Here is a 19745-nt window from a genome sequence, read left to right as displayed (position 1 = left end):
AGCCCAGAGCGGCACTCCACCGCAGCCCAGAGCGGCACTCCACTGCAGACAAAGTCAGCACTGAAAGATGGCCTGTTTTTATACTTTCTGAATCAAGTCTCTGAAAACATGTTTAAGCCAGTTATCTAATTAACTAGTTGTAGCTGCTAGCAGAGCCTGTATAAGCCATGTTTTAAAGCTAGCCTAAAACTCACCTGCTTCCAATCCAAGCAGCACCTTTCAGTTAATTACTAAATTAAAGACAGACTAGGCTTTAGATAGAAATTAACCCTTAAATTCCCTCAGTCACCAACCTCCAACTTAAGCGCTCTACTGCAGCCCAGAGCAGCACTCCAGTGCAAACGTATGCCTGAGATTCTTCGAACAATTAGGAAGGAGACTTGGATTCCATCAGCTGTATTTGAACACAGGTTTTGCAGATGATAGAAGTGTTCTAACTCATATCACCTTCAACCTTTTTAATTCATACTTTTGCATTCATCATGGCAAGAAACAGGAGGAAGAGCAATGGTAAGAAAGAGAACATATTTAAACCCAAAACAGATACCAAACATTTTCAGGTTATTTATAGCGCTGGGCAATCGTACGCCACCTAAGCTCATCACAAAATGGTTCACTGGATTACATTCTGGCCTCTTAGTCAAGTTATTGTTTCAAATCTCACACCAGAGACTTCAGTACAAAATCCAGAACTGAGAGAGTGCTGCACTGTTGAAGCCCCTCTCTTTTAGATGAGACATTAAACTGAAATCCTCTCAAGTGGGCATAAAAGAATCCACAGCCACTAGTTTATAGAAGAGCAGGGGAGTTCTCCCCAGTGTCCTGGCCAATATTTACCTCTCAATCAACATCACTAGACAGAGATCACCTAGTCGTTATCATTGTTGTTTGTGGGAGCTTGCTGTGTGCAAAATGGTTGCTCCCTGTCTTATATTACAACAAAATGACAGTACTTCAAAAAGAATTTCACCACCTCAAAAGTACTTTGAGGCATCCTGAGGTCATGAAAGGTTCTGTATTAATGCAAGTTCCTTCTTCTTCTCTTGAGAAATAGATTAATTCAACTAATTTGCTGATCTTCTTATGAATATTACGTAATGTAGAGGGAAGGAAGTTATTTCAGTTCAGATGCAAGCATAGAGATATAGGTTGCAAGGACAATATTACAGAAACCTCCATGGTTGGTTGGCCAGCTTAGGTCCTGTTTCAGGATCCAGTACTGATCTTGCCCCTCTTACCCCAACAGCTACAATGCAAATGTTGTTCTGGTATATTTTAAGTGATTTGGAGATTTAAAAGATTTGGAGAAGGAAAGACAAAAAGAGAAAAGAGAGGGAAAAGAGAGAAAGAGGGAGCAAGACAGAGGGAAACAAGAAAGAGGGAACGAGAGAGAGGAATGAGAAAGAGAGGAAGGAGAAAGACAGGAGCAGGAGGGACAAAGAGAGAAAAAGGTAGAGGAGCAGGAAAGAGAGGAGTGGGAAAGAGAGGAGCGAGAAAGAGAAGAGCAGGAAAGAAAAGAGCGAGAAAGAGAGGGATAAGGAAAGACACAAACAGAAAAGAGAGAGAGAAAAGAAAGAAAGAGGGAGCGAGAAAGAGAGAAGGGAGATTGAGGGTATTGTCTGGATGCAAGAACACAACAGCAATGCTAAAGGAAGAAAGAAAAGGACACTCAGGCTGCAGGAGGAGCCGGGAAGCAGGAATGGTGCTCTGGTTACATCAACAATTAAAATTAAGGTCAAGCGAATGGAGAAAAGTGGAGGGCGCACAAACACGAAGCACAGATTAATTGGAATTTTCCAAAATACATACAATCTATGCATCATCCTTTCACTTATGTTACTCATCGCTCATGTAACACAAGGTCCTCCAATAGCCCAGTTATATGAAAGATTAGTCATGCAACACAAAGTGACCAAGCTTTACAAGAAATCCATCTGGTGCTGAAGGGGACAGTCAAACGTTGAAGAAAGTGGGTGGGGGAAAATGTCATCTGCTTCATAACATCCAAAAGGTTAGAAATTCAGTAAGTTCCTTTAAAAAAAAATGGCACAAATGCAAGCAGCAAAACAGAGCAGGCAAATGAAAGGATGTTTCTTTGGTCACAATTTGGCATCGCTGATTTCTAACTGCGCAAAACACATCGCGTCCTGATCAGAGAACTCATCTATGCCAACGACAACATGAAAACTCAGCAACAAAGGCTCATGGGCTATCTCCCCCATGCCTGTAACTTGTTCTCCCTGACTATAAGCATTAAGAAAACCATGGTCACGGAACAAAGTGCTGCATTTCTGCCCCTGATCATACTAACACCCCACTGAAAGCGGTTAGAAAATTCTGCTAACTTGGGTCCACGGTGGCAGACAATCTGTCCCTCGATACACGCATAGGGAAAGCAGCTACCAACTTTGGCCGACTCACAAAACTTGCATGGAATAAGATCAAGCTGACCCTTAGGACCAAGCTGATGGTTTATGAAGCCTGAGACCTCAGCACCTTGTTGTATAGTTGTGAAAAATCCATGACTTACAGCTGTCAAGAAAAGAATTTCAATAATTTCCATCTTCACTGAGTGCGGTGCATTATGGGTTTTTCCTGGCAGGACAAAATCATGAATGTAGCAGTCCTCTCAAAGGCAGAGCTCTCTAGTTTGTTAGCACTCATCAAACAGATGTGGCTTCGTTGGTTTGGGCACATCCGCAGGATGGAATGCAGTCGCATACCCAAGCACTCTCAGTGTGGTGAGGTAGCTGGAGCAACATGACCAGAAGGACACCCTGAGTTCCGCTTCAAGGGTGCTTGCAAGCGTGACATGAAATCCTAGACATTGATTATCAAACTAGCTGATCACAGAGGAAAATGGCGACACCTCCCGTGGGCTGGCATGCACCACCACAATGACCAGTGGATACATACAGGTACCTTTCACAACCTCAAGGCATCCCAGAGTGCGTTACAGCCAATGAAGTACAATGTACCGTCACTGTTGTAATGTAGCAAATGCAGCAGCCAATTTGCGTGCATCAAGCTCCCACTAACAGCAATGTGATCATGACAGATAATGCGTCTTTGTTCAGTGACGTTGGTTGAGGGTTAAATATTGGCCAGAACAACAGGGAGAACTCCCCAGCTCTTCTTCAAAGTAATGTTTGAGGATCTTTAAGATCCACCTGAGGGGGTAGATAGGGCCTCGGTTTAATGTCACATCTAAAACACAGCACCTTCTAACATTGCAGCACTGCAACAGTATTGAGCTGGAGTGTCAGTATGGATTATATGAGCATGTATCTGGAGTGGGAATTGAACACAGGGGCTTCTGCCTCAGAAGTGAGAGTGCAACCAAGTGAACCACAACTGACTTGTGAAAGGCTTGCAGTACGATTCCTTTCATCTGTCCAATCCCTTTAATCTCATTGAAGGCTTCTGGACTTGTCACGTGACATTAAGCAAGTTATATTATTGTTTGCGGGAGTTTGCATTGTGCAAATTGGCCGCTACATGTCCTACATTATAACAGTGACTAAACTTCAAAAAAAGTACTTAATTGGCTATAAAACTCTTTGAGACACCCTGAGATCATGATAGATGTTTTATGAATGTAAGTCTTTCTTTCTCAAACACATTTACATTACAGAACCCCTGGTTCTTAGACAGATTCCACACATGTCCAAACTAGATGTGCAGGGAAAGTCCCCGATGGGCTGAATCACATTTTAAATCTTTCCATATTTTATATTGTTCTTAATTTGAGGTACTTCAGGTGGTAGTAGTCAAAAATGAGTGAGCTGCAAAACTTGACTGCATCACAACCATCCAAACATAAAGGAGTTGCCACACCTTTATCCTTGACACTGTTGATGGTTAGAAACAATATAAAGGGACAAGATGACCTGATTGGCTCAGTATCCATAAATCAGTCAAAAAAGTTCATCTTTGCAGAATCATACAGCACAGGAGGCAGCCATTTGGTCCATCGTGCCTGTGTCAGCTCTTTGAAAGAGCTATTCAATAGTTCTCGCTCCCCTGCTCTTTCCCTATAGCATTGTAAATCTTTACATATGATTGAGTCTATGTTTAGTCCTGCTTGTGATGAATGTTTTTGGATATTTTGAAAAGTATACTGGAATCTGTTGACGTCAGAGTTATTGTGGGGCATATAGCCCCTTTTTTACTTTTTGTTCTTTTATTAATAATGTGATCAGCATTAACCATATCCTTGAAAATCAAAGTGAATAAAAGCGAATTCTATTTTTCCGCAGCCAGACCACAAAGGAAAACGCTGCTGAAAAAAGAGACATGCTGCCAAAACTTTTCATCTTGCATTCATCTGGCCAAACAATTTATATTACAGGAGAAAAGGGTGCTGATTGTTGCGAGCGTTTGAAAGCTGGCATTCTTTAGTTTGCCCTGATGAAAGCAAGACCAAAGCTTCGTCAACATGTCTCTTTTTTCAGCAATGTTCAGGTTCTGCATTATCAGGTGACAAAGAAAAATAGGGAAACAGTTGGCTGATCCTTTCTTTCTACCCATGTGGGGAGAAGGAAGTGGGACAGGAAATACAGCAAAGACAAAGCATGCAATGCCGAGGGTGGATGATACTCAAGCACCAATTTCGTAGCTTTTTCGTGTGACGCTGGATGAATAACAACAAATTTCATTTATATAGCACCTTTAGATGACCAGTCTCAGGGCGCTTCCAAATTGATCCAGGTCCATACTACAGAATTTTGAAATCAACTCAATTACATATTTTCTTAAATTTGATATTTACACTCTCTTGAGGCTCTACAAATACTTCTGAACCACATTTCAATTCAGTAATTAATTAAAACTAGTCATTTCCATCATTATATCTTAACTTTAATGGGACATTGTTTCCAGGCTTTGGAAGCCTTTGTGCTGATGCTTTCAGTGACCTGTCTATTTACACTCCTGAGATCACTCTCCTGCAAGGAACTCTCAAATATATTCTTATCCACAGCATAATCCACATCAATCTTCCTTCTGTCAAATTTCACCATTTATATTTCCCAGTATTAAACTGCTGTTGTGCATACGTGAACAACAATTTGTACTTATATAGCACTTTTAATGTAGTAAAACATCCAAAGGCACTTCGCAAGTACAATTATCAGATGAGGTATTAGGTGAGATGAGTAAAAAAACTTACGTTTTCAGGAGAGTCTGAGAGGAGGAAAGAGGGATAGAGAGGCAGCGAGGTTCAGGGTGGGAATTCCAAAGCTTAGGTCCTAGGCATCTGAAGGTATGGCCACCAATGGCGAAGTGATTAAAATTGGGGGATACGCAAGAAGTCAAATTGGAGAGATGCAGAGATCTTGAAGCGTTTTTAGGCTAAAGAAGGTCACAAAAACAGGAAGGGACAAGGCCCTGGAGGGATTCGATAACAATAATGAGAATTTTATAACTGAGGTGCTGTCAGACTGGGGACCAATATAGGCCAGTGAGGACAGGGATGATGGGCAATCAGGACTTGGTGCAAATTGGGACATGGCCAGCAGAGTTTTGGATGAGTTCAAGATGATAAAAATTACCAAACAGATACAGTATTTCCTTTGGCTACTTATAGTTGCCAGAATAATTACTTAACCTACCGGAAACTAACTAAGGCAGTAAAAACCTAGACTCTCAAACATTTTTGGTCGCAATGCCTTTGTAAAACATTGAAGGCGTATTTACTCACTGAGCTTCAGGATATCTAAACCATTGTTATTTCATTATTCTAAAAAAATTATTTTGCGTCAATCTCACTACTTCAAATTATTAGATATAAAGTTGGGACCAACAACTGCAGGAGTGTGTGAAATTGAAGACAAAATTTAAAACAGAAAGAGGTCATGTAAAAATATTTGCCAGGAGTCGATGCCATGGTCCAATTCTTGAATTGCTCTTCAGCTTTTTTTCTGTCAAATCTATGTTTTATAATGTTGTGATTACAATTCTTTACCCCCATTCAAAAGAGATTACAGCTTTCATAAGCTGCCCTTTATGATTTGAAATGTACAATCTTCCTCAAAGAACTCTAATAAATTACTCAAACACAAATTCCCTTTCACGAAACCATGTTGACTCTGCCCGACTGTATTATGATTTTCTAAATATCCTATTACCTCCTGAGGAATGGATTCTAGAATTTTCCCTATGACAGGCGTTCAGCTAAACATTGGCCCAAATGGTCCAAAAGAGGCTGGACACAACCCCCTTTCCACCCTATCAGCATGAACTTCCATTCTTTTCTCCTTCATCCTTCATGTATGTACCTAACTTCTTATTATTTGGTTCAAACACTCCATTTGCTAGGGAGTTCCACATTCTAACTAGACCAAGGGTAAAGTAGCTATTCCTGAATTCCTTTAAGGATTTATTAGTGAAAGTCAGATTTATGTCCCCTAGTTTTGAACACTTCCAACATCTTCTCTATGTCTACCCTACTGAACACTTTCATATTTTTAAAGACATGTGTCAGGTCATAATTAACTTCTTTTTTTCCAGAGAAAAGAGCCCCAGCCTGTTCAGTCTTTCCTGTTAGTTATAACCTCTCAGTTCTGTACTGTTTTTCTTTGCATCTTCTCCAGTGCCTCTGTATCCTTATTAAAATATGCAGACTAGAACATTGCGCACCAAGGTTCTATGCATGTTTAACATAACTTTTCTGCTTTTCAATTCTATCCCGTTCGAAATGAGCCCTAGTACATGGATTGCAATATTTTTGTGGCTTTCTGGCATTATCTAATATGAGTCACACAAACCAGTTCTGCTGAATCCTGAAACAGTATGCAACTTGTGATGATACATGAAGAAGGCACTTTCCCTTCTTTGTATTTTCACATTGGGTCAGGCTTTCTCACAACCCATCTTGTGAATGTGGAATGGTGATCTGGTTAGGTTGAACACCGCGCCCCAGGATTTTCTATCAAAATAACTTCAGTGGCGCCCACTGTGATGGGTGTGTAAATTCTCCTGCCACTTGTAATGATGAAGGGATTCCCAGTGAGTTGTGAATCAACCACATATGGCTGAATGATTTGCTCCGCTCCGAGCAACTCATCCTCAATTGCCTTATAGATTTTGTGAAACTGCTATATTTACATTAATTACCAATTAAACATGCCACAAAGTTAGGGCTGGCACTTAACAGCGTAAACAACCGTCGACCAGCACAATTCTTACATGTCGCAATGCCAATGAACCTCTCAGCCCAGAAATGGAACTGTGAGTCTCACTCTTGCAGGTGGTAAATTCTTCTTCGAGATTTTCTTCAAATTTCAAAAGGTTTTATTTATTTCCTGTGCTTTCTTTATCTTTGTTCTCTTTCCTGCTTTCTATTTCTCTACCTGAGTTGTCCCTAATTCATCTTATCTCCTTTTGCGTTATTCCTGCATCTTTTCCAATCCTTAAACCTCATAGATTAAGGAGATGGACTGCTGGTCCTGTAATTCACCAAGGTCACATGTCCTGCTGACTCCCTATCAGCTCATACTTTGAGGGGGGAAAAAATATTCAAACTGAAGTTTGAGAGAAATAATCTAACTAACTGGGTATGCACGAGATGCCATACTCCCACAAATTCTGAGCAATCTTGTGTCTATAATTGGCAGGAATTTTGTAGCCTGATGCACACTTAGTGAGTAAGAATCATTTCAAGTTTCACTTCTCAGAAATCGATGGACAAAGGGTTGCACACTCTCATGGAACAGGCTAAACCACAGGAAACTGATAAGCTATTCAAAGATTGAGCTCACAGTTTTAAAAAAAACCAACACGTCAAAATTTATTTTATCTGATTCAAGGCAGGTGCCTTCGGTGTTAAACGAATTGAAATTTGTAACAACTCATCACAAGATCAGAGGATAGGTCCTCAGACAGAAATTGAAGCTGTTTAGTGTGTAAGTATTGACCCTTATTCAAAGCTTAACAAGTTTAATGTATGAATTAATTGGTGAAATCTTAAAGTTATTTTAAAGAGTGGATCATTTTGCTTTCTTTGTAAAACAAGGCTTTGATCTGTTTTTGCGTTGACTTTCTTCAAATACTTTACCTATAAGCATAATTTTCAGGGATGCAGCTATTGTAAAAACTTTAGAGTTTTCACTTGGATTTCTGTTCGTTTTGAGAAGCATTTTTTCCAAAAATGAAGTTTTTTTTAAAACAACCAAAAGCTATTGAGTTTTTATTTCTGACAAACATAGCTGAATGAATTAATTTAAAAATATTATGAAGCGATCTTTAAAAAGGCTTTTCATAACTACTTGTATATCTTGGATCAAATACAGAATGTACCATAGCAGATAATTTAGGAATATTAAAAATTGTACATTGAGTAACATCAGTGACCATGTAAATTCTCCCAACAATCTAACAATGAAATATGAAATAAATGACATGTTTCAATTATCAAACATAAATACTGCTCACAAACGTTATCATGGAAAAAAACTACAACATTTTTGTCGTGTTGAAGTAAGAATCCAGGTTTACCCCCTTCCAGGCTTTGGATGGGGTTAAGGGGGTGGGGGTAGGGAGGTTAGTAAAATAGAGGGCTCAGAAGAGGGAGGAATAATGTGGAAAATGGGAGGACAATCAAGAAATAAATATATGTAATCAGGGTCACATTTGTGGTTTCATGTTTATTAACGTAGGGCTGGTTTAAGTACAGTGTTGCATCCTTGCAAGCCGTGGAACACTTGCCATCTCTGCAAGAATGAAACTGGAAGGCAGTTAAGAACAACATTGTAGAGAATGTAAAATGAATTGTCCAAATTGCAGTGTACTCAGTCTGGGCTGTTTCTCCTGCACATGCAAATGAGTTAACACTGCATTGTGCAATCTTAGTAATGGTTTAGCACATTAGGTTATTTTACCTGACTTTTTTTTTAAAAAGGCATTTGCCTGTTTATTTCGATGCCTTGAGTGCATACAAAGTGAGTAAACATAAGTGTGTTAATGCATTTATCACTGGCCAGAGTATGAAAAAAATAGAATTTGTTTTTACTCTTTCATGGGATGTGGGTGTTGCCGATAAGGCCAGCATTTGCTCCCCATCCTTAATTGCCCTTGAGAAGGTGATGGTGAGCTGCCTTCTTAACCGCTATAATCCATATGGTATACACCTGTAGTGCTATTAAGATGGGAGTTCCAGGTGCTGGACCCAGTGACAGTGAAGGACGCTGTGTGGCTTGAAGAGGAACTTGCAGGCGGTGGTGTTCCCATGTGTCTGTTGCCCTGGTCCTTTTAGGTGGTAAAGGTCGCAGGCTTGGAAGTGCTGTCGAGGGAGGCTTGGTGAACTGCTGCAGCGCGACTTGTATATGTGTTACATAATATTTACAGCACCAAAACAGGCCATTTGGCCCAACTGATCTTTGCTGGTGTTTATGCCCCTCAAAAGCTTCCTCACACTTGACCTAATCTTATCATCATCATATCCTTATATTCTTTTCTCTCTCACGTGCTTAACTTTCCCTTAAAAGCATCAGAAGCTTATCCAAATGTTTACAGATATATCAATCTCTCTTGTAGCATATTATTTTTTTCAGACACATGTTTACTAAGTGAGGAACAGCTTGAAGGGGCAAATGACAATTTTATATAGTTTAGAAAACGACTGTAACAGGTGAGCTCATTCCCCCTCCCTCTGCTCATCATGCCATCCCTCCTTTCCTGTCCATTTCTCACTCTTTTCTTCCTCAACAATTTGAAATACCCGCCTCCTGAATTAATCTGCCTCAAATCCCCACTTCCCAGTTGCCCAATCCTCCTGCATTTCCTCAGATTCACAGCAGGTCTTCAAGATTTCGGAGTCTACTAGAATTACACAGAACCTTTCAGCCCAAATGGTCCGTACCAGTGTTTATGCTCCACATGAGCCTTCTTCCATCCCTCTTCATCTCACCTGCTCAACATTTCCTGCTACTCCTTTCTCCCTCAAGTGTTTACCTAGCTTCCCCTGAAATGCATCAATGCTACTCATCTCAAATGTTCCATGTGGTAGTGAGTTCCACATTCGCATCACTTTCTGGGTAAAGGATTTACGGTTCTAGAAAGAAATTTCTCCCGAAATCCTTAATAGATTTATTTATGAATAATCTATATTTATGACCAATAGTTTTGGGCTCCCCCTATCAAACCCTGTCATAATTTTAAAGATCCCAATCAGGACACCTCTCAGCCTTCTCTTTGTTGGAGAAAAGAACTCTCCACTTCTACTTTCCTGATGCTTGACAATTGTTTCCTCTCAGATCTGGTGTCACCTTCGCAAATCGCTTCTGCACATTCTTCGGTGCCTCGATATCCTTTTTGTATTATGGAGAGCAGAGCTGTTCACAATGCACAAAGTGTAGTCTAACTAAGGTTCTATACAAATCTCTCTGCTTTTCAATTCTATGTCTCTGGAAACAACAACCTGCATTTACATAACATCATTATAGTAATAAAACTTCCCGATGCACTTCATAGGAGCGTTATCAGATTAAAAACTGACACTGAGTGAAAGGAGGTGACATTAGGACAGGTCAAAGAGGCATATTTTAAGGGCTGTCTTGAAGAAGAAGTGGGGGGTTTAGGTGCTGAGAGGTTTATAGACTGAATTCCAGAGCTATGGGCTGAGGCAGCTGAAGCTGCAGCTGCTGATGGGGCAAAGGAAATCGAGGGTATGCATGAGGCCATAATTGGAACAATGCCAATTCTCCATGAGGAGTGCAAATGTTACAGGGATAGGGGGGGTAAGACCATGGAGAGACTTAAATGCAAGGAAGAGTAAATGTCATGTGTACCTGTTGCAGCCAGTGTAATATATCATAATTACTATTTTATATTCTGGGTATATCACCCTGTGATTGTGCAATTTGGCCATGAGGCTCAGTCAAAATGCTTTTGGAAACATTTGTAAGGAAAAAAAACCCCCAGCCTATTCAGTCTTTCTTAATAGATGTAATGTCTGGGTATTATACCTGTAAATCTTTTTTGCACCTTCTCCAACACCTTCATATTATTTGGTAATATGGAAATCAGAACTGTACACAATACTCCAAATATGGTCAAACCGAGGTTCTTTGCTATGTAGAGGAAGGAGTGAAAATTGGAGGTCAGCGAGTAAAAGTTGTTAAAGCTACTGATAGCAAAGCCTTGACAGCAAGTGATATAAACAGACAACAGTGGTTTTTAGCATCAGATTTTGGAATGGGGACTGATATGGGTCAGACCAAAGGTTAATGAGAATCTCGATGAAAGAATAAGCATTTTAATAAATGAGGAACAATTTAAATCATTTAAAGATCTGGGGAATATTATGGCTGCTGATGGCAGATGAGCTTTGGAGGTGGGAGCTGGGGGCACAATGGGGAAACATTAAAAGGAGGAAGAGGAAACTGACTGGACAGCTGATTAGATAATGGGAGAAGATTAGCCAAGACAAAAACAAAATATTGTGGACGTTGGAAATCTGAATTAAAAACAGAAAATGACATACACAGTCAATAGATCAGGCAGCATCTGTGGAACGGGAAACACAGTTAATGTTTCAGGGCAAGAACTTCTCATTAGAACTGGAAGAAGGCAGAGATTTAACAGTTAAGTAGGTAGTCAGCCAGAGAAAAGGGCTGGGGTGGGAGGCAAAAGCAAAGGGATAGGTTAGAAAGCAATAGTGATTAAATGACAAAAATTATGATGGTGCAAGGAAAAAGGAGGTTGCAATGGGGCAAATAAAGGAATGCAAGATGGATCCAGAGGAGGTGAAAATGGCAACAACAGAACTACTACCAGCACTTGCTGTCTGAGAAAATAGGAGAAGTGGAAAATGTTGAATTAGACTTTGAGACCAAAAAGACTGCAAAGTGCCTAATGGAAAGGCTGTTCCTTGAGTTTGCATTGAATTAATATTAGCTATGAATTTTATATGGAATATGGTGCCAAAACATGGATACTGAGGCTAGAGGAGGTCAGGCTTCTAGAAAGCTTTGAGATGCAGGTTTGCGATGCAGGGAAAAAGTAAAGTGGGTAAATAGCAAAAGTTATGAATATGTTGGCAATGGCACCAGAAGGATATTATTTATTGTCAGAAAAAGGGCAAAAGAATCAGATTGAGCATGTGCTGAGTGAGACAGGGCATTGAAAGAGGTATTAGAAGGATGGGTGAAAGGACGAAGGTCAAAAAGGGGGAATAGAAGGAAGTTGTTGAACTGTTTTGAAGAATAGATGATTATATGGAGAACTTGAGAAAGAAAGCACCAGACAGTGTGGTTTGGAGAAGGGAGAATTGAGCTCAAGCCTGGAGAGGTGGAGCAGTGGTGTAGGTTACCAACTGCACATACCCTGCAGAATTTGTTATGTTCTTTGGAAAGTACTTTAAGCTAAGCTAGTGTTTCTCCACTCATTTTCCTCTGTTTGACTCCTTACCCATGTAAGGTGGCCAGAAGGGTCAAAGAGTAGGTTTTAAGGAGTGTCTTCAAAGGAGAAGAATGAAATAGATGTTTAAGGAGGAAATCCAAAGCTTAGGGGCCCAGGCAGCTGAAGGGGGCATAGCCACCAATGGTGGAATGATGAAAATCAGGTATGCGCAGAAGCCCAGAACTAGAGGAACGAGGAGATCTTGGAGGGTTTTTAACACAGGTGTGAGTGAAAGACAATGACTGAAAAGGAAGTAAGAGTAAACATATATGTTGTTGCACATCTTTCACAAACATCATGATTTTTGCAAGTTTTGAATTAAATGTCTGCAGAATATTGTGAGCAATTTTGGGCCCCGTATCTCAGGAAGGATGTGCTGGCCCTGGAGAGGGTCCAGAGGAGGTTCACGAGAATGATTCCAGGAATGAAAGGCTTGACATATGAGGAACGTTTGAGGACTCTGGGTCTATACTCGATGGAGTTTAGAAGGATGAGGGGGGATCTGATTGAAACTTACAGAACACTGAAAGGCCTGGATAGAGTGGACGTGGGGAAGATGTTTCCATTAGTAGGAGAGACTAGGACTCGAGGGCACAGCCTCAGAGTAAAGGGAAGACCTTTTAGAACAGAGATGAGGAGAAACTTCTTTAGCCAGAGAGTGGTGAATCTATGGAATTCATTGCCACAGAAGGCTGTGGAGGCCAGGTCATTGAGTGTATTTAAGACCAGGAAAGATAGGTTCTTGATTGGTAAGGGGATCAATGGTTACGGGGAGAAGGCGGGAGAACGGGGTTGAGAAACTTATCAGCCATGATTGAATGGCAGAGCAGACTCAATGGGCCGAATGGCCTAATTTCTGCTCCTATATCTTATGGTCTTAATGACACATCTTCCCAATTATATAGAATAGAAGTTTACGTCATTAATGGAAGTGTCAACTTAGGTGTCCATTTAGAGCATTTGCCAATTATTCTTTCTGAACATTTGTCCTGTTCCCTATTTTATTGGTTATATGTCTATTTTGCTCTTTCTAATTCAGTATTGTCCACTATTACTATTCAACAGTCATAACGCAGAAAAACCTTTCAGCCCTGAAAAGAATTCTGCCCAATAAGAAAAGAATTGCATTTACATAGACCCTCTCACAACCTCAGCACATCTTAAAATGCTTTAAAGCAACTCAATACATTTGTTTTGAAGTGCAATCGCTGTTGTAATGTGGGAAACATGGCAGTCAATTTGTACAAAGTTTAAAATTCCCACAGACAGCACCGTGATAATAAACAGATGATTTAAATTTTTCCAAGGTATGATCATCATGACATTCTCCCCACAACAACAGATAGTGAAGAAATGTTTTGATTATGATCATTTTCAACCTATAGAGCCTGGTGTGGATCAAATACTCTTATGAAAATGGCATAGAAATAAGATACACAATCCCATAGATTTATTTCTGGCACTCTTGATATAGCAATGCTTCAACTGACACAAGTATCAGACTTTATCAAAGAAGCCCAATGCTTCATTGCTCTTGGCAGCCAATGCCAATTTATTCCATTCCCTGGGCCGCCTATATTCCTGCATCGAGTTTGTTCCTTCCTTCGTAAGACCACCCCAACTGTTCCATCTCCCATTCCAGTTCTCTCAGGTGCACCCCCTCGTGCTTCAGCTGGACTCTTGGCTTCCTTCCCCTCCAGCCCTAGACTCTTCCCTTTCCAGCTCTGAAGTAGCACACTGGTTTCAGAATTCAGCGTGCAAATAGTCACAAAGCTTCACGATGTCTCAGCCTCAAAGGAACACCACAGGATATCCACTTGCCCTTTTAATAACATTTGTAGGAACAACTGACATGTCTCATGTGGCTTTGACTCTGTGCCTTTGTTTTAAAGATTTTACAGCCAGATATACATCAGCCTGTACACCATTTGAAGAAACCTAGAGAATGTATAGCACAGAAATAGGCCATTTGGCCCACAGGTCTCTGTCGGTGTTCATGCTCCACACAAACCTCTGCCCACCCCTTTTCTTCCACTCCGATCATCATAACTTTCTATTCCTTTCTCTCTCATGCGTTCACCTAACTTCCCCTTAAATTCATTCATGCTATTCACCTCCACTACTCCATATAGAAGTGAGTTCCACATTTTCAACACTTTCAGGTAAAGATGTTTCTCGTGAATTCCTTAATGGATTTATTGGTGACTATCTTACATTTGGGGCCCCTAATTTTGGTCTCCCTTACAAATAAAAACATCTTCTCTACGTCTGCCCTATCAAACTCTTTCATTACCTTAGAGACCTCACCACGTAAACGATTAGTGAAATAATATTAAACCAACAGTTTAATTTCTTTGTGTACGAAAATTTGTATTTATATTGTATTGCTAATGTAGTAAAATGTCCCAACGTGTTTCACAGAGGGTTTTCCAATGAAATATGACTTCAAATCATGTAAGCAGATATTTGAATAGGTGATCAAAAGCTTGGTTAAGAAGCATTTAGTGACCAAGCTAAAGGTTTTTAAATGGTTTCACAGCCAATCATTAAATCATCACATCAATAAAAATAAAAGCTTACGCTATTGAAAATTTCTTGTAGTTTGGAGTTCAATTGAAACAAATGATTTGATTAATTACAAAAATAGGGGTTTATAGCCAAAATTCATGGGAGTTGTCATTATCACGGGAAAATACTTGTGTCAATGAAAGGCAGCTTGCACAACAAATATTCAAGCAAATTTGTTTCGATTTTGTAGGTATGATATATGCAGGTCTTCATTTAAAAACAGTAAGTAACTTATTAATACAAGTTTGATTTTCTTCCCACCTGACTCTGTTGATTCTGCCTGTAATATTGTTTCAAAGTTGTTGACAATCCTCTTTACTTCAAAGAGCCACTCAAGTGTAAACTGGAGTAGTTAACATCAAAAGTCCAGGTGTATCAATGCCAAGTTTAATGCTGACCTCAGCTAAATATGCAACACTCTGAGTCAGAAGGTTGTGGGTTCAAGTCCTGAGACTTAAGCATAAAATCCCAGTGCAGTACTGAAAGAGTGCTGTGCTGTTGGAAATGCTGTCATCATAGTCCTGTAATTTTTTTCCTTTAAAGTATTTATCCAATTCCACTATGAAAGTTACTATTTGAATCTGCTTTCGCCGCCAGCGTTATAGATCATATGAACATATGAACAAGGAGCAGGAGTAGACCATTTGGCCCCTCGAGCCTGCTCCACCATTTAATAAGATCATGGCTGATCTGATAGTAACCTCAAATCTGCATCCCGCCTACCTCCGATAACCTACCAGCCCCTTGCTTACCAAGAATCTATTCACCTCTGACTTAAAATATTCAAAGACTCTGCTTCCACCACCCATTCAGGAAGAGAGTTCCAAAGATTTATGACCCTCAGAAAAAATTTCAAATAGAAAATAAAATTTCAAAAAAACCTCATCTCCGTTTTAAATAGCCGATCCCTTATTTTTTTAAAGAGTGACCCCTAGTTCGAGATTCCCCCACAACAGGAAGCATCCTCTCCACATCCGCCCTGTCAAGTCCCCTAGGATCTTATATGTTTCAATCAAGTCACCTCTTACTCTTCTAAACTCCAGCGGATACAAGCCTAGCCTGTCCAACCTTTCCTCATAAGACAACCCGCCCATTCCAGGTATTAGTCTGGTAAACCTTCTCTGAACTTCCTCCAACGCAATTACTTCCTTCGTTAAATAAGATGACGGATACTGTATACAGTACTCCAGATATGGTCTTAGTAGTGCTCTGTATAATTGAAACATTACTTCCCTAATTTTATCTTCAATTCCCCTCACAATAAATGATAACAGTGTTAGCTTTCCTAATTACCCGCTGCACCTGCATACTAGCCTTTTGTGATTCATGCACCAAGACACCCAGATCCCTCCTCATCTTAGAACTCTGCAATCTCTCACCATTTAGATCATATGCTTTTCTTTTGTTCTTCCTGCCAAAATGGACAATTTCACATTTTCCCACATTATATTGTATTTGCCAGATCTTTGCCCACCCACTTAACCTATCTATGCCTTTTGTAGCCTCCTTATGTCCTCTCCACAAATTACTTTCCTACCTATCTTTGTGTCATCAGCAAATTCGGCAATCATCCCATCCATCCCTTCATCCAAGTCATTTATATAAATTGTAAACAGTTGAGGTCCCAGCACTGATCCCTGTGGCGCATCACTCATTACATCTTGCCAACCTGAAAAAGACTCATTTATGCCTACTCCCTGCTTCCTGTTAGCCAGCCAATCTTCGATCATAACATGTTGTACTTGAAAAAAAAGTCTCACCTCCCCTTGGTTTCTTTTGTCAATTATTCTAAATCTGTGTCCCTCTGCTTACTGACCCTCCTGCCAGTGGAAAGAGTTGCTCCTTATTTACTCTATCAAAACACCTCATAATTTTGAAGGCCTCTATTACAGCTCCCCTTAACCTTCTGTGCTCTAAGGGCAACAATCTGTGCTTCTCCAGTCTCCATATAACTGAAGTCTTTCCTCTCTGGTATCTTAACAAATGTACAAAAGTCTTCCTTAAAAGCAAGATAAAACACAATTCCACAGTTAAATAGTGAAAATCTGCCATTTGACCAACTTGTACTTAAATTATCAAAGTTTTACCTTTGCTCCAAAACAGAAAGTTTTTTAACTTCTCAGAACAAGTTCACTGCATGAAAGGAACCAGAAATTTATCAATCATGCCTCAGGCAGCCCTTTGAAAGAGCTATCCAATTAATCCTACTCTCCCTGCTCTTTCCCTGCACCCCAGTAATTTTTTTCCCCGCCATCGGGAGAGACAGTGATATGGTGGTAATGTCATTGGGCTGGGGCACAGCAGCTGGTGGAATTTAAATTCAATTAATAAATTTGCCAACAATAACCATATCCCATGAAAGAATAAAATTTATTTTATTTATCCAATTTTCCTTTTGCAATTACTACTGAATCTCCTTTCACTGCCCATTCGGGCAGCAGATTCAACTTGCTGCTTTTGTTTTTTATTGAACTATTCCACAACTTTGCATAAATGGTGCATCTGTGATAAATCCTGAATAGAGTCTAAAATTTGCTTCTTTATCATAGGTGCAGGAGGTCCAGTTTCCGTAGAACCAGTGGAAAAGAGCTTGACATGACTAATTCAACAATGGATCACAACAGTTCTGCAAACACTACTGAATGTAATCTTTACACCCACCGCCACACAGTCAGTATTGTTTTACCTCTCGCCTACTCCATTATATCCTTAGTTGGCATCTTTGGGAATTGCCTTGCCATATACGCCATCAGGAAAAAGCAGAAGAAAATCAATTCAACTACACTTTACTCCATGAATCTGGTGATCTCAGACATTTTCTTTGCAGCTGTTTTACCTGCACGAATAATATACTACGCACGAGGATTTAACTGGCCATTTGGTGAAGCACTCTGCAGAATTACTGCAGTGATCTGTTACAGCAACATATATGCCAGCGTAAGTTTCATGACCTGCTTAAGTTTGGATCGGTTGCTCGCTGTAATATATCCATTCCGCTGTTCTAAGTTCAGAAATGTCCGCAACGTTAAAAAAATCTGCCTTGTTGCATGGGTCATTATTCTTTGCCAGACAGCACCACTGCTGTTTACCCAAATGTCTAACAACGTTGAAGACAAATTCTTGACATGCATGGAATATCCAAATTTTGAGGCTATTCCAAATCTTCCACAAATGCTGCTGGGCGCTTGTCTAATGGGTTACGTGTTGCCTGTAGTTATTATGCTGTTTTGTTACTCTAAAGTCAGCTGTAAACTCTTCAAATCAGCAAAGGAGAACCCCTTGACTGAAAAGTCAGGAAGAAACAAAAAAGCCAACAACATAATCCTGCTTGTACTTTGCGTGTTTTTCATATGCTTCACTCCCTACCATGTGGTCATTATGCAACACATGATCAAAAAGCTGCTCAAGTACACAATACCCTGTCAGGAGCAACTGAACTTTCAAATAGCTCTCCATGTGACTGTTACCGTGATGAACTTCAACTGCTGCCTGGACCCTTTCATCTACTTCTTTGCCTGCAAGGGCTACAGGAGCATTGTCCTCAAGGTGTTCAGACAGCCCATTAGCGTGTCTTTTTCAAGTGGAGTTAAGACCGCACAGGAAAATAACTCACCTGGGGAAGGGAATCACTTGAATGCAACAGGGTCAACCTCTGATGCCAAACTGTAGAGACGATTTACTCAAGGATACTGGGAAAACCTACAGCTAGCAAAAAAGGACCCCAATTCATTTTCTGATCAAAATTCAAAATTATGCATTAAATAGTGGTTCATGCACATATTGTACAGAAGTAAACTGATGTAATTTTTCAAAAAATTCTTAATTTACATGTAGTTTTCCTCTTTCTTGGAAAATTCATCCCACAGAGACATCCAAAGTGCAAATTTTGGTCATTTTCCATTTACAATTAATTAGAAAATGTCCTGCAGTGTCTTGGTGCTCCCAATTCTACAGGATTCTTGAGCTCTGAAGAAGAGTCATTCGGACTCGAAACTTTAACTCTGTTTCTCTCTCCACAGAGGCTGCGAGACCTGCTGAGTTTTTCCAGCATTTTCTGTTTTTATTATCTATGGGATTCACTCTACTTTGGATGCAGTTGCATGGCAACTTTGGCTGTGCTTTGCACACAGCTCATCATGGTGGGAGTAATATCGCCTGTCTCCATTCTGGTTCAACTCATCAGCTGCTGACACCCTCATCCGTGCATATGTTACCTGCAGTCTCAACTATTCCAATGCCTCCCATCTTGCATCATCCATAAACTTGAGTCAATCCAAAACTCTGCTGCCTGTATCCTAACTCGCACCAAGCTCTATTCACCCATCATCTTTTTACTCGTTGGTCACCATTGGCTTGCAATCTGGCAATAACTTAATTTTAAAATTTTCACCCATGTGTTCAAATCCCCTCCATGCCTTTTCTAGCTATAATTTCTTCCAATCCTACAACCCTCCAATTCTGGTCTCTTGCATTTTAATTGCTCCATCACTGGCAACCATTCTCTCAGCAGCCTGGGCCCCTAAGCTCTGGAATTCCCTCCTTGCCTCTCTAACACTCTCTCATCCTCTAAGGCTTAAAATGTACCTCTATGATCGCACCACTGGTCACCTGTCTTTCAATCTATTTATGGGACCTGGTGTCAAATTTTGATGGACAATGCATTTGTGAAGTACCTTGAAATGTTTTAATAGGTTGAAGGTGACATATAAATACAATTTTTGTTGTATTCATGAGCTTTAGACAGTTTCTATAAAATGCTCTTACTTTGCTCTTGTCTA

At 40.1% G+C, this 19745-nt stretch overlaps 2 protein-coding genes across 5 annotated transcripts in view; one reads left to right on the top strand and one right to left on the bottom strand.

Moving 5' to 3' along the window:
• The window catches only part of ubac2 (UBA domain containing 2), a 211731-nt gene that overhangs the window by 116912 nt on the left and 75074 nt on the right, over positions 1 to 19745 (bottom strand). The gene's annotated exons all lie outside the window — the stretch shown is intronic.
• On the top strand, positions 7689 to 19695 carry gpr183a (G protein-coupled receptor 183a). 3 transcript variants are annotated; one of them, XR_013577160.1, is made up of 2 exons: positions 7689 to 7904; positions 9552 to 9624. XR_013577160.1 is itself a non-coding variant. In XM_078546031.1 (2 exons), the coding sequence occupies exon 2, from the start codon at positions 17563 to 17565 to the stop codon at positions 18634 to 18636; it is 1074 nt and encodes a 357-aa protein (XP_078402157.1). In that variant the 5' UTR covers positions 7689 to 7904; positions 17517 to 17562; the 3' UTR covers positions 18637 to 19695. The 3 variants fall into 3 exon arrangements, 2 of the variants coding, with proteins under 2 accessions (XP_078402157.1, XP_078402156.1); XM_078546031.1 differs by lacking the exon at positions 9552 to 9624 and adding an exon at positions 17517 to 19695; XM_078546030.1 differs by lacking the exons at positions 7689 to 7904; positions 9552 to 9624 and adding exons at positions 15156 to 15189; positions 17517 to 19695.

Source organism: Cetorhinus maximus, chromosome 7 (genome assembly GCF_964194155.1).
Source record: "Cetorhinus maximus chromosome 7, sCetMax3.hap1.1, whole genome shotgun sequence".
Taxonomy (NCBI): Eukaryota; Metazoa; Chordata; class Chondrichthyes; order Lamniformes; family Cetorhinidae; genus Cetorhinus; species Cetorhinus maximus.
Note: the sequence above shows the minus strand (reverse complement) of the source record. Positions and strands in the feature narration are given on the sequence as shown.